Source organism: Dermacentor andersoni, chromosome 9 (assembly GCF_023375885.2).
Source record: "Dermacentor andersoni chromosome 9, qqDerAnde1_hic_scaffold, whole genome shotgun sequence".
NCBI lineage: Eukaryota > Metazoa > Arthropoda > Arachnida > Ixodida > Ixodidae > Dermacentor > Dermacentor andersoni.
Genome location: NC_092822.1, coordinates 110,322,983 through 110,338,333, shown reverse-complemented (window position 1 = coordinate 110,338,333; position 15,351 = coordinate 110,322,983). Strand labels below are relative to the sequence as shown.

The following is a 15,351-nucleotide window of genomic DNA, read 5'->3' as shown; positions in this document are numbered from 1 at the left end:
TTGCCATAGGTGTCCCCCATTTTCACTAAATGTGATTTTTGCGTCATTTGTAGTTATGTCAGAGCTGCATGCAACATTTTGCGCCGGTCGTAAAATTGAATTATATATGCTTAGGAGTGCCAAATATGTAACTTATTTCACAGGCCATAATTACCCCTAAAAGTTTGAATTTTGCCTACACACAATCCACAACATGCCCTGTTTTTGCCAAACGTGAAGTTCATGTAAGGTAAAATTCCTTCAGGACACTGAGGAACATAGCATAACATCATCATATAATACTTTTGAGCACTTACTAAAGGAATATTTTGCAAAAGCTGTACTCTATCCACATCCATTTCACTTAGAACATAAATTTGTCCAAGTGTTCTCCTCATGTTCGCTAAATGTGATATTGTTAAAACTTGTAGTTATGCCATGGCAGCGTGTTCAATTTCGTGCCGCTTCTAAAATACACTGATGACACTTTGCAGCACTTTCATACGTATTGCAAAAAACTTCAATAAACCCGTACACTCCTCATTTTTTTTCTACACATTAGCCATAACATGTCACTTACTTTTGTCTACAGTAAATAATGCGCCTAGTTTAATCTTTAGGCAAGAACAGCAGAGGAACCAACTACGAACCATGTATGATAGATGAAAATAGGAAGAAAAATTAGGGTTCAGTAATTATTTGCAATGTTTGTAATTAGGCCCCTAACATGAGAGTTTCGTCACATAATAAACTTAACATTTCCCTTATTTTTACATAATTTGAAATTGGTGTTTTGCACAGCTGTTCTAGGACTTTGGGAAACATAGCGGATACTGACGGCACGACAGTAGAACACTTGAATAGGTAACTTTCTAAAAAGTCTGTAATTAGCCTACACTGTTTAAACATTTAACACTCATCACTAACAACTTGCTTCCCTCGTCAACAAAATATAAACACTGTCCTTCACATATTTCACCAAAAAGCCCAAGGAAAAGCAACTACATGCTTTATATAAAGCATAAAAATTGAATGAAGATTCAGTAATACTTCCGAATGCACATATTTAAGGTACACACTTCAAACTTACGTCACACATCACGCATAGAGTGGCCCCTATTTCCTAAAAATATGAACTTTGTGCAGTTTACGGTCCTTCCAGGCATATGAAGTAACTTTTTTAATGTTTCTTATAGCGCCTCTAAATGGGCCAAGAACGATGTTTTAGCAGTTTTCCATCAACCTCTATTAGACACATCAACTTCAAAATTTCCCTGCATATTGCCCATAACATTCGCCACATTCCCTTAAAGTACAAACTTTGTGAATCATTTATCTTTTTCAGAAAACCGTGAAAACTGGCACATAACATTTGTGAGCACTTCTAGTCACAGTAACAGGTTTGCTTCAAGAATAAAAAAATGAAACGCCAACATTACTACAGAGAGCAACCATTATCAGCAATGTGAAAGATTTGCCTAAATAGTTCAGCATAATTCACATCACAAAAGTGAAACTTTAATGCAGAAAAAACTGAAGAGCAGACAAGTGCTGAATTTCAGCAGCGAACCTTTATTGCAAACGAAGTCACGTTTTTAGTGGTAATTTAACCTGTGCTGCTCGTTTTGCTTATTCCTTAATTGTTTGCCTCCATTCCAGAATGTGTATACCTTGCTTGCAGTAAAAATTCCAAGTTGAAAGTCAGCAACTGTCCTTGTATGTACTTGAGTTTTGACCTTGTCAAAAAGTTGCGCTGTTATGCTGTGAGCCTTTCTCAGCTCCAGAATAACATCTCACTTACATGTAGATCGTTGAAAAGACCATCATCCTCCAGCCGAGTTTCCAGGCGCCCTTGCCGAATGCCAGGAACATCGCATCTTGGAGCTCCCTCTTTAGAGAAAGAAATGAACACAAACATCTACATTTTAAAGAAGAAAAAGGGAGCCCGCTTATAAGGGTAACACATTGTCGTAACCCAGAGTCAAAAACTTGCCTGCATACCAACAAAGATGAGTGTAATTGAGAATTTTGTATACAAGGAAAAGAGGATGAGAAGCAACGGGAGAGGAGCAATAATGATGGTACAACCTTAACCCTTTACGAACAAACAAAAATTTTTGTCACCGAGTTTCTGGGTGGATGCAGGTCAGCTGATTCTCCCAGTCGGAAACTCCCCAAGAAAAAAATGTATTTCTGTTGTGTTGCCTGTGCCAGCACAAGCTGGTGGACTGAACTAAGAGGACAGCTCAACACCAAGGCTGCCTCAACTAAGAGAGACCTCCCACCATAGGCAATAAAAGTTTATTCATCCCCATCACTGCTGAGTTTCGGTTTCAAGTACAGAGTTTCTGGCTACGTCCTAAGCCAACACTGACTGGCAGGCAGCAAGTATCCTTTGTTGGATTAAAGCAGGAACAGAGGACGAGGAAGTCTTTGCACAGCCAGCACACTTTCTTTTGAGAGCACGGTCAAAGGAAGCAGACCAATCCAAGATCTCTGGCTGCAGTAGTATCACAACGGTAATGTAGAGGACACTCAATGTATGCCCCCCATTTCACATGCCACGAGCACAGTCTCCACAAGTTCCAAACGAAGTCTTAGGTGGCTTGTGGTGAAGTTCACTTCCAGCGTACTGCCTGGTGTTTCCCCTATTGTTGAAAAAGTTTCAGCAAAATATATTTTTTCTTTTAGTTGAATATCTTTATTCTCAATGCATTTTGTGCATTTCGATAAAAATAATCATTTGCTTCGAGTATTTTTTTTGTCTTGTCCTTAAAGTGTCAATAAGACGATTGAATGTGAACTGCATTGATGGATCTTGCATGTCTAAACCTAATGACAGTGATGCTGCAGGCCTCTCTAAATGTGATTGATTCTGACTGATTGATTGATTGTTTTTGACATCCCAAAGTAACAATGGAGTTATATTTCATAGTTAAAGGCCACATCAATTTTGACTAAGGGTATTCAAAGTGCGATTTCCAAATCAAATCAAATAGGAATGTTCTTTTTTAATGGTTATTGAATACTGAATCAAATGCTGAATATTTTATCATTCCCAAACAAGGTGAAATATAAAGTTTATGTGAAGTACATCTGATAAAAAAGGCTTACTTATGTTTTTTGATAAATGCATGTAATGCCATTAAGAACTGGATGTCTGGTCAACTGAGGAGCTTGTACAACTGAAAGCACTTTTTTTCAATTGTCTGGTTTGCCATCACAATTACAGTAATGAACCAAGATAACAGCATGTCATCAGATGCAAGTACAGTGTTGTGTCAATTGAAGGAGCCAAGTGTAATCTACAGCACTGCAAGTCAAAGTTGGGCCTGACCAAAAACATTTTTGACTTATATTCTACGCGTCATGGTGCTGAAAGCTTCTACATGTATGTATAATGATATGTGCTTATTTCAAATATGAAGTGCATTTCTGTTTACCTCATTTGGTTCTAATTTTATGCACGCTTTCTTTAATTTTCTGCAAAGATTTGCAAAATATCAATTCCTCAGATTTTGCTAAACAGGGCATCAGTTGCTTTTTCATGATTCAAGGAATTCCCTAAGACCAACCTTACTGCTCTGCTTACCTAAGAACAAGAGTTGCGAGACTTTGAAGTTGAAACTCAAGAAAGCGTTGTTCTGGAGCTTAACATCTAAGTGTTGCCACGTTTGTTGCGGGCTAGGCAGACGGGTAAGGTTGGTCTTAGGGAATTCCTTCAATCATGCAAAAGCGACTGATACCCGGTATAGCGAAGTCTGAGGAACTGATACTCATCAATCCTAAGCAGAAATTTAATTAAGGGAAGCTCGCATAAAATGAGAATCCAACAAGATAAACAAAAATGGACCACATGTTAAAAATAAGAATATACCATAACATTGTATATATGTACAAGTATTTAGCACCATAATTCAAAGAGTAAAATAAGGCCCAACCTATTCCATTAAAGAGATGCAACAGACATGAGATTGGCCAAATAAAAAACTTCATTACCTAAATCAAGACAACAAATTCATTGACCACCTTGAGGCAAATTATTCTTATTTAACGACTGGACGTCACCATACAGAATTGGAATACAAAATGCGTTTGCTAAGGAACAAGTGCCTCTCTGCTTCATCCAGAGCTGTCCTGTATAAGCGTCATTCTAGAAAGTTTACTATACCATTGGAATAGGTAGTATACAGGGATAAGTGTTTTTCACTTAAAATCATTGAAAAAAAAAAAATTTGTGCTTACCACTGCTCTGTTCTTATCGAAACATTGCAGAGATTGCATTTTATGGCCTGCGTCACTCAATGTAACATGTGGCACATTTACTTTCCTGGATTTTAAGGGGAAAAAAATTCGAAGACGTCTAGTCTATGGAGGAAGCTGGTGGTCGCAAAGGCAGCACTAGCATAAACTTGTGTCGCCACCTGTTGGCAGCTGCAGAAAGCAGCTGTTCCAGGTGGGTCACCGCATGCTGCCTGCTTGTCTGGGAACAAGCAGCCCTCCTGGAACGGCTGCTTTCCACAAGTTTTCCAGCATGTCCCCACGCGCTTGCTCACACACATGCACGGGATATCCACAGGTTGCGGAATGGGCGACGAAATGGAAAGTGCATATATGTGTTTTCTTCCTTTTACCACTGCTCTCTTTAATGGCTTTGGCCTTGCGAGTATTCGTTATAAATTAATAAATGAATAAACGATTATGCAAGGGATGTCTGGTGGACGTGTTCAGCTCAACTCAAGCTTCCTTTTTTCAATGTTTTTCTTAAAATCTATCACCTCAATTATGAACTGAAATGTAAACTTCTTCAGGGCCATTTTACCTCTCATTTCGTACGGACCATCGGTACAAAGGAGGCGCTTCTTTTTAACCAGTCCAACTAGTTTTTATTACTCAATTGTCCCTCAGACAAGGAAAGCATGGTAGAGTTTGTCCACCTCAATAGCATTAGCAACGAACTCGATGTATTCATAGCTGCACTTCAATAATATATGCAGTAATGTGTTTTTATTCATGCGCTCTTGCTGTACTTCTGCTTATAATGCTTATAATTTTTGCAGATGCTTGCCCCACTCTCTTCTGTAATGCCCTATGTGGGCCTTGACGGTAATCTTAAATCTTAAAATTGACAATTTCGCCAGAAGGCAAAGCACCGAAAGTGATAGCAAGGTTCAGTGTCGCACTGAAGGCGTCCTGGAGCGCTGGCGCGATGCGGAGCACCGGCAGTGGTGTTGCAGGCATCACACCTCAATGGTGCACAAGATGGGGCCAAAGGGAAATCATCCACGCTTGTCGGCGCCCAAAGAAATGAGTAGACGAACTTAGCTTTTCATTTGCTATCCGTTCTGCTCAGACCAGTATATGCACCAAATCATGGTATATGCTGTGGTGCTTCTCAGCAAGTACGGTAATACAACCCAACAACAAAAGCCAGAATGCTGCCTTTGCTCCCGCAGAGCCAGATGAGTGGAGCGTGACTGTGCGTCCACTTGGCTTCGTCACTTTTACTGAAGAAAAAAAAGAACTTTGGCCAGAACTCGTCTATAATGAACGTCCAATTATGCGATTAGCCAAAATGTGCCATGTATGAGGTGCATAGTGAAGCCGGGCTCCACTCTCTCACTTCTCTCGGGAAACGTTGCGCCTTCTGCCGGGCATACCTTCAATTCCGGGCATACCCAGAGGCCCATGCCCACGTGAATGACCCCCGTTTTAAACTGCACTACCTTTAGGATTGGCTGACACTTTTTGACCGTGCTATCCTGAGGATTTGTTCACATTTCTGGTAGGATATCAAGATATCTGGAAAGAAAACTGGTCCGACTTTGCCCAGAACGCTATTCGCATTAAAACCACTCCAAGTCTCTAAAGACCTTCTAACTCTCCATGTGTGTCCCATGCATGCGCGTTGATACTGCGACAGCTTGTTGGCAACAGCACACCTGAAGTGCCCACATAACTGCTATTGCAATAAAAATAAAAATATCCATATCCTCACAGTGCACAACGAAAGTATACATCAGCTCGATGTCACTGCACTCACTGGGAACGTGCACTGCTGGTACACCCACCGTTGCCTGCTTAGGGTTGATGAAGGCAGTTCCTTGGTTCTTGCGTATGTAGTTGTCCCTAGCAGTCCTGGCATAGTACCACCCGCCGATAAGGGCCCCTGTGCTCGCAGTATATAAACCTGCCGACTTCACCAGTGATAGCTCCGGTCCAAAGCCATTACTGCACAAAAACAAGTCAGCGTGAGCCCCTTACACTTCAGCGGGATGCTGTACTCTGTTTTATACACAGAAGGCAACATTACAAAGGCTATACTCGCAGACAACTTCCTGCGACAATGAAGCAAGGGCTAAGGAGGCAAAGCATGCATACACAGAGCGCTCCTGAAAATATTTCCTCATTCTCATCTGCTTCAGTTTAACCTGGGGATGTGAAAAAAAAAGAAGACATATTTTTACAATAGCAAAATAGTACAAAATGCACCTCAGAGTGTTAAATCTGACCTTCTTTTTTTCTCCTTTGCTCTTCCACGTTTTGGCAACTGTGCACATAGAAGCTAAGGTCTTTCGGCATCTGCTCCAAGAACCCAGGAGCGCTGTCAATCTACGTGGGACTACTCTGCACAGTAACAGACATGCAGAAGCTTTCGCTTAATTACCGCAGACGGTAGTAGTCCACGAGTATAGACTTTTCTCAGTGCTCTCATTCGCAACAGTGCGTCACATACGGAAGAAAGATGTGGGTATGCATCATGTAATTTTAACGTAATGTTATGTTCTCGTCCCTTTATGTTGCAAAGTATGTTCTTTATTGCGTGAAAGGGTCACAGGTATGAACCTAGTGACCAGAAGTGAAGGACTTCAGTGACCAACAGCTACAGCACATCGCTTGTGCTCGCAACTATAAACATTGTATGTCACATACCAGATGCACATTGGTGCATAAAGAATGCTTGCTTCAAAGTAACTTTATGTGCAAAAGTTGTAGTTGCGATATCATCATCACATGAGCCTATTTTTATGTCCACATGTCCCCTGCAGGACGAAGGCTTGTGCCAGTGATCTCAATTTACCCATCTTGCACTAGCCAATTCCAACTTTCACCTGCAAATTTCATGGAAGTTGTAATATATTACTTAGTTACATCGCAGAAAGTGTTGTAGGTAAAAAGAAAATGCAATGTCAAACCCGCAAAGCGACGCTTCTTTGGCAACATCACTTGCACATCTTCCTCAGCATTGCCTGCCAAGTATGAAACGGTGCATATAGTAAGATGAAGGTTTTGCCAAGTTGGTGATGCTTTTTAAATTGCAGCGCACATATATAGTACATTAAAAAAAGGCGGTGGCAATGCTACATTCAAGAACCCGCCGTGGTTGCTTAGTGGCTATGGCGTCGAGCTACTAAGCCCACGGTCGAGGGATCGAATCCCGGCCACGGCGGCCGCATTTTGATGGGGCGAAATGGGAAAACACCCATGTACTGAGATTTAGGTGCACGATATAAAAAACCCCAGGTGGTCCAAATTTACGGATTCCCCCACTACGGCATGCCTCATAACGAGATCATGGTTTTGGCATGCAAAACCTCATATTTTAATGAATATTTTTTTTTAATTTTCAGAACACTGCCCACCAAGATTGTTTTAGAGAAAGCAAGCAGACTAACACGTAATTGCAATTTTTTCAAGGTAGGCATCACTTTGTTACAGCCCTCGGATTCACAGTTTTCATATTTTGTTGTACAACTCGATACACTACTTTCATTGATGTAAAGCCTACAGGGTACACTTTCAGCACCGGTTTGTTCCGGACCTCAATCTTATAGTGCGAAGCTCTGATCAGCATTACAGGCGGAAATGCACTGTCCAGAACCTCGTTTCGCATGTAGCGGTTATTCAAACGCAGTGCGTGGACGACAGTCGTGCAGCTGTGATGGTGAGCATCGAAAACTTGTGACTCCGATTTCATGCTGTCGAGTGTATGAAATCACAGCAGGTTTGAAAATTTAGGTTGTTGGTACACTTTGAAACTTATTCGGAGTTCCAATAAGTACGAAACCAATCAAGTTAACGCGCGATACACAGCAAAACGAGTTGTGGTCACTGATCCATCCATTCTTGAGCTCACTTGGTTCCCGCACACGTAAATGATCATCACCAAGTGTTTAATACCGGTGTCACACGTACACCTTTGATCGCGATCAAGCCGATCCGGATGGAAATTCTCGACTGCGATTGGCGCCGTCGCGCAGCTTGCGCAAAGGAGCCAATCACGACCGAGAAATTCGATCCGGATCGGGCTTGATCGCGATCAAAAGTGCCCGTGTGACACCCGTAATAACCGAAGAGGGCACTCGTTTGATATAGGTGTGCGCGCCTCCGCACCTCATATCGAACATAGCCTTCAGACGGTCCATGCCGGTTTCGTTCGCCAGAATTCTGCTCTCTCGAAAATCCTCCGGACGAAACATCTCGCTCCGGAGGCCCTCGGGAGCGCTGCTAATTTTCGCGTCGTCTTGGAATTCCATCGCGGTGACTGCTCAACCACAACACTCGGGATCGGCGAGCACCCCTCAGGGCAACGTCCACACAGCAGTAATGCAAATCACGGAAGACAGCTGTTCTCGTGCATAAATCCAACAGTGGTGCACGTAAGATCGCTCTTCGGTAGCCGTGAAAAAAGTCGTGCCGAAAAACGCATGAAGTTATGCATGACCCCGCCGGCACCTCATGGGCACATCATAGGCACATGGTATTAGCAAACGGCCGCCTAAATAGGACGAGCTGTGGCATGCTACTATTTTCACGTCTCATTTGTTCTAGTTCATTTTAGAAATTTTTTAGAAAACTATAGACATAAATATTGCCATACATTTTGCTGTAATACCTGTAAAGTCAAGCTTTTGTAAGTATTAAAATTTACGGACTAGTGTTCTGGCTGTGACGCCGCTCGGAGCAACGGCTCTGGAGCTCGCTCCGAGCTGAACCGAAACCACCGTCATCATCATCGTCCGCCTACGAACCTACCTTATGCCCACTGCAGGACGAAGGCCTCTCCTTGCATCACCCTTGCCCCTTTATTCTATGCTTGTCCTGCGCCCGCGAATTTCCTAATTTCATCGCTCCACCTTGTCTTCTGCTGTCCTCGACTGCGTTTCCCTTCTCTTGGTACCCATTCTGTAACCCTAATGGTCCAACGGTTATCAAACCTGCGCATTACATGACCTGCCCATCTCCATTGTTTTCTTTTGATGTCCATCGTTTGCTCTCTGATCCAAACTGTTCTCTTTCTGTCTCTTAACGTTATGCCTAGCAATCTTCATTCCATCACTCTTTGCGCGGTCCTTAAATTGTTCTCAAGCTTCTTTGTCAGTCTCCAAGTGTCTGTCCCATATGTCAGCACTGGTAAAATGCACTGATTGTACACCTTTCTTTTCAATGACAATGGTAAGCTTCCAGTCAGGAGCTGACAATGTCTGCCGTATGTGATCCAACCCATTTTTATTCTTCTATGAATTTCCTCCTCACCATCAGGGTTCCCTGTAATTAGTTGAACTAGGTAAACGTACTCCTTAACAGACTGTATATAGAGACTGACTGGCGATCTTGAACTCTTGTTGCCTTGCCTGGCTATTCATCATTATCTTTGTCTTCTGCGTCTTAATCTTTCTACGTCTTAATGTGCGGCCTTCTCACCTCATCGCTAGATATAGGAGGAGTTTTTGTATCCTGTTCATTACTGTTTCTAATGGAGGTATCCCGACTCCTCTGGGTACTGTACAGGTCAGTATAGAATTATTCCGCTGCTTTTACTATACCTTCGAGATTGCTGATGATATTACCCTGCTTATCTTTCAATGCATACATCTACGTTTGTCTTACGTCAAGTTTCCTTTTCATTGATCTCAAGCTGCGTCCGTTTTTTTACGGCTTCTTCAGTCTTTCTCACGTTATAGTTTCCAATATCACTTATTTTCGCTTTGTTGATCAGTTTTGACAGTTCCGCGAATTCTTTCTTATCTCTTGAGTTGGATGCTTTAATTCTTTGTCATTTCTTTATTAGGTCCTTTGTTACTTGGGACAGCTTGCCTACTGGTTGCCTTCGTGCCTTGCCTCCTACTTCAATTGCTGCCTCTGACGCTATATAGCCTCGTTACGGTTTCATCCATTACCTCTATGTCATCATCATTTCTCTCTTCTAAGGCTGCATATTTGTTTGCAAGTACCAGCCTAAATTTGTCTGCTGTTACCCTTACTGCCGTAAAGTTGACCTGTTATTTCTTGACCCATTTTATTCTTTCTCTGTTCAAATTGAGGTGAATCCTAGCCCTCACTGACCTATGATCACTGAACTTTACCCTACTTATCACTTCTACATCCTGCACTATGCTGGGATCAGCAGAAAGTATGAAGTCCATTTCTTGTTTCACCATTAGGGCTCTTCCAGGTCCACTTTCTGTTGCTACGCTTCCTGAAAAAGGTGTTCATTATTCGAAGCTTATTCCTTTCGGCGAATTCTACCAGCATCTCTCCTCTAGCGTTCCTAGAATCGACGCCATAGTTTCCAATTGCTTGTTCCCCAGCCTACCTTTCCCCCACTTTTGAACTGAAGTCGCCTATTACTACACTATACTGAGTTTGCACTTTTCTCATCGCTAATTCAACATCTTCATAAAATTGATCTCCATCATCATCGTGACCACACTCTTAAACAAAATTACACCCTTTGGGTCGCATCTTAATTGTCACACAACAATAATCGTCATCTGTCTTGTCCGTGTTTCCTTTCGTTAACGCTGCGAGCCCGGTACTTCCAAGTCACGAACGGCATGCGCGTTATCAGCATGACAGAGCATATTCTTGACAGGAAAGTAGCGAGCGCAGCGTTTTCAAGAAAGGAAACGCAAGCAAGACAAATGACGATTATCGTTGTGTGGCAAGATACGACCCAAAGGGTGCGCATTTGTTTAAGAGTGCACACACTCTACACTCTTAGAAAAATTTACACCCTTTGGGGCGTACCTTGTCCCACAACGATAATCGTCATCCGTGTTGCCTGCGTTTCCTTTCTTTAACGCTGCGAGCCCGGCACTTTCCAGACACGAACGGCATGCGCGTTATCAGGGTGACGCCGCATTCTCGACAGGAAAGTAGCGAGCGCCGATTTTTCAAGAAAGGGAACGCAAGCAAGGCAGATGACGATTATTGTTGTGGGACACATATACACCACAAAGGGTGCAACCGTTTTAAGAGTGTAAGAAAAGTTTACACCTTTTGAGTCGTAGCTTGCCACACAACAATAACCGTTATCTCTCTTGTCCGCATTTCCTTTCTTTAACGGTGCGAGCCCGCTACTTCCCAGTAACTAACGGCATGCGCGTTATCAGCATGACATGCGTTCCCGACAGGAAAGTAGCGGGCGCGGCGTTTTCAAGAAAGGAAACGCAAGCAAGGCAGATGACGATTATCGTTGTGTGGCAGCGATACACCCCAAAGGGTGTAACTTTGCCTAAGAGTGCACTCTAAGAAAAGTTTTCCCCCTTTGGAGTGTATATTTGCCACACAACGATAATCGTCATCTCTCTTGCCCGCATTTTTTTTCTTGAAAACGCTGCGCTCGTTACTTTCCTGTCGGAAATGCTATGTCATGCTGATAACGCGCATGCCGTTCGTTACTGGAAAGTACCGGCCTCGCCGCGATAAAGAAAGGAAATGCGGACAAGACAGATTACGATTATCGTTGTGTGGCAAATATACACCCCAAAGGGTGCAACTGTTTTTAGAGTGCACACAACGATAATCGTCATCTGCCTTGTCCGCATTTCCTTTCTTTAATGCTGCGAGCCCGGTATACTTTCAAGTCACAAACGGCATGCGCGTTATCAGCATGACAGAGCATTCTCGACAGGAAAGTAACGAGTGCAGCGTTTTCAAGAAAGGAAACGCAAACTAGACTAATTGCGATTATTGTTGTGCTGCAAATATACACCCCAAAGGGTGCAACTGTGTTTACACTCTTGGAAAAATTTACACCCTTTGGGGCGTATCTTGTCCCACAACGATAATCGTCATCCATCTTGCCCGCGTTTCGTTTCTTTAGCGCTGCGAGCCCGGTACTTCCCAATCACGAACGGCATGCGCGTTATCAGTGTGACGCAGCATTCTTGACAGGAAAGTGGCGAGCTCTGAGTTTTCAAGAAAGTAAACGCAAGCAAGGCAGATGACGATTATTGTTGTGGGACAATTATACACCCCAAAGGGTGCAACCGTTTTACACTCTAAGAAGAGTTTACACCCTTTGGAGTGCCCCTTCTGCCACACAACGATAATCGTCATCTGCCTTGATGCGTTTCCTTTCTTTAACGCTGCGAGCCCGGTACTTTCCAGTAACGAACGGCATGCGTGTTATCAGCATGATAGCATTCCCGACAGGAAAGTAGCGGGCGCGGCGTTTTCAAGAAAGGAAACGCATCAAGGCAGATGACGATTATCGTTGTGTGGCAGAAGGGGAATGCCAAAGGGTGTAAACTGTTCTTACACTCTTAGAAAAATTTACACCCTTTGGGGCGTATCTTGTCCCACAACAATAATCGTCATCTGTCTTGCCCGCGTTTCCTTTCTTTAACGCTGCGAGCCCGGTACTTCCCAGTCACGAGCGACATGCGCGTTATCAGTGTGACGCAGCATTCTCGACAGGAAAGTAGCGAGCGCCGAGTTTTCAAGAAAGGAAACGCAAGCAAGGCAGATGACGATTATTGTTGTGGGACAAATATACACCCCAAAGGGTGCAACCGTTCTAAGAGTGTACACTCTTAGGCAAAGTTACACCCTTTGGCTTGCCCCTTCTGCCACACAACAATAATCGTTATCTGCCTTGATGCGTTTCCTTTCTTTAACGCTGCGAGCCCGGAACTATCCAGTAACGAACGGCACGCGCGTTATCAGAAGGGGCACTCCGAACGGTGTAAACTGTTCTATGCCGATAACACGCGTGCCGTTCGTTACTGGAAAGTACCGGGCTCGCAGCGTTAAAGAAAGGAAACGCATCAAGGCAGATAACGATTATTGTTGTGTGGCAGAAGGGGCAAGCCAAAGGGTGTAACTTTGCCTAAGAGTGTAGAGTGAAAGGAGTGTACAACAAACGGATCGGATCTTTCCACACAACGATAATCGTCATCTGCCTTGCTTGCGTTTCCTTTCTTAAAAACGCTGCGCTCGCTACTTCCCTATCGAGAAGGCTCTGTCGTGCTAATAACGCGCATGCCATTCGTGACAGGAGGTTTTGAGGTGGTTTAGCTTGGAGCCATTTTCATTTGCCCATTTTGAGACTTTGTTGAGTCCGAGTTGGACATGGCGCTCGCAGATTGCAAGGTTACAAGAATGAAATACTAGTTGCACATCATCCACAAAAAAAAAACATTGAGGATGGCATAGAGTTTCTCACTATAACAGCAATGTAGTGAGAAACTCTATGGAGGATGGAATGGCTTTGTGAATGTAATTCATTTTCACATGCAATCAAGATGGATGGATGTTATGAGCGTCCACTTTGGAACGGGGCGGTGGGTTGCGCCACCAAGCTCTTGCTCTTATGCTGCTTATTGTTCTACCTAGGTTAAACAATAAAAAAAGAAAGAAAAACACTATGGACTACCACACCCAAATTTTCTGGTCCCCTATTGCGAACTGTGCTTTTGTACGTCTCTGCCTTTTGTCGTTTCCCTACTTTTCTTCCACCAATCTTCCAATCACCTCTTACTAATCTCTATTGCGGACGTGTTTACTTTTCCCCTGCTCTCGCTCAACCCAAGGGCTTCAAGGAGGCCAGTGGTGCCTAAATCGACCGCTGGGCAGATGTCTTCACATTCTAATAAAACATGCTCCATCGTTTCCCTAACTTTACCGCAGCAAGCACATGCTTCTTCTTCCTTCTTATATCTCGCTTTATAGGTGCGTGTTCTGAGGCATCCTGATCTCGCTTCGAAAAGTAATGAGCTTAATTCCCTTTGAGTTATCATAAATTCTTTCTTCCCTAATTTCGTCTTTTCTTCTTAAGTAGTTCCTCATGGCCGGTTTCTTTTCCATTGCCGCCACCCATGATATTATTTCAGCCTCTCTGACTTTCCGCTTGACGTTCTTTGTTGCTCACCCTATAAAGCCGCGCATACTTGCTGGTAAGCTTCCTATAGTTCTTTTCCTCCACTGTGAATCAATGTTTTTCCTGTACAGATACCTCAACACTCTCCCAGCCCATTTACTTTCTTCCACATTCAGTCGTTTTTTATAATCAATTTGACTCTGAGATTCCCTCACTTCAAAACTAGTCCAGCCCCACGGAGGAAGGAAACTAAGGAGAGGCCCTCCCCCTCCGCGCGCTAGGAGAAAAGTGTGGCGGAAATGACGTAGTAGGTTCTCATTTTTTTTGCTGCTTTTTTATTTTTTTTGTTGTATGGCCACGCTTTTTGGGCCACAATGGCGGCGTTGTTATGGTTTTGAGCGCTCACACGTGTTGCTCTGGTAGGTTTCGGGCCGTGGCAAAGGCGCTGAGTGGGCGGGTTTGCGTTAGTCACCGTGTCTTGTTGCGCTGTGTTACCTGCACCCTGCTCTGCCAGATGTTGGCGAGCGCGCGCGACACCACGCGCAGCGCGGCGTGGTTTCGCGAAAGATGTAAACAAGAGAGGAGGGTGGCACAAAAGGCGGAGCATCGCCATGAGCAACGCCAAATTCCGGCTTCACTTTTGCTTCACAAAGAGTGACGTCAGGGCCTCTCCTTAGTTTCCTTCCTCCGTGTCCAGCCCCTATCACACCGCACAGATTCATTTGTAGTCTTCCCGTGAGCGCCCAATCATGATGATGATGATGATGATCGTAGTGGCCTTCCCCTTTGGAACGGGTGGTGACACTCAGTGTCCTGGACGAAAGTTTGAAGATAGGAAGAGGTAGGGATGCATATGAAAAGAGGAGAGAAGAGGGCAACTGTCACTGGCTGTTCAATTTTCACCACATCTGAAGCCGAGCCCTGGTGACAGAAGTATAACCGCATCGCCGCGCCCTACTTCAACGGGCACAAATCCGAGAGCCTGCGGGAGGGTGACTCCCTCTTTTGGGCGAGGGAGCAAGTTCGGGCACTGCAGCACAAGGTGCAATGTATTTTTCATACCCAATTCGCACGCTCTGCATCGGGCGGATTGAGTCACCGGAAAGCTGTTGAAACAGCGGCGATACACATGCGTGCGCAGCGCTCCCGCCCCCGCCTCAAACATCAGCGCACTTACCACGAGACGGCCTCTATGCGTCTCTTGTGATGGCGGTACACATCTAAGGTGGGCTTTTGTTCCATTGCTGCCCGCCACCTCGCCTCCT

At 44.0% G+C, this 15,351-nt stretch overlaps 1 protein-coding gene across 2 annotated transcripts in view; it reads right to left on the bottom strand.

The window, feature by feature from the left end:
* 140up (RPII140-upstream gene protein) overlaps window positions 1-8,765 on the bottom strand; it is a 44,801-nt gene extending 36,036 nt beyond the window's left edge. The window contains exons 1-3 of one of the 2 annotated variants that reach the window (XM_055069377.2): window positions 8,374-8,765; window positions 6,023-6,210; window positions 1,781-1,869 (exon numbers count right to left, since the gene is read on the bottom strand). In XM_055069377.2, coding sequence (XP_054925352.2) covers window positions 1,781-1,869; window positions 6,023-6,124 — 191 coding nt within the window. In that variant the 5' untranslated portion in view covers window positions 6,125-6,210; window positions 8,374-8,765. The remainder of the gene's footprint in view (window positions 1-1,780; window positions 1,870-6,022; window positions 6,211-8,373) is intronic. The other variant, XM_050176383.3, reaches the window with a different exon arrangement.
* Window positions 8,766-15,351: the final 6,586 nt, after the last annotated feature.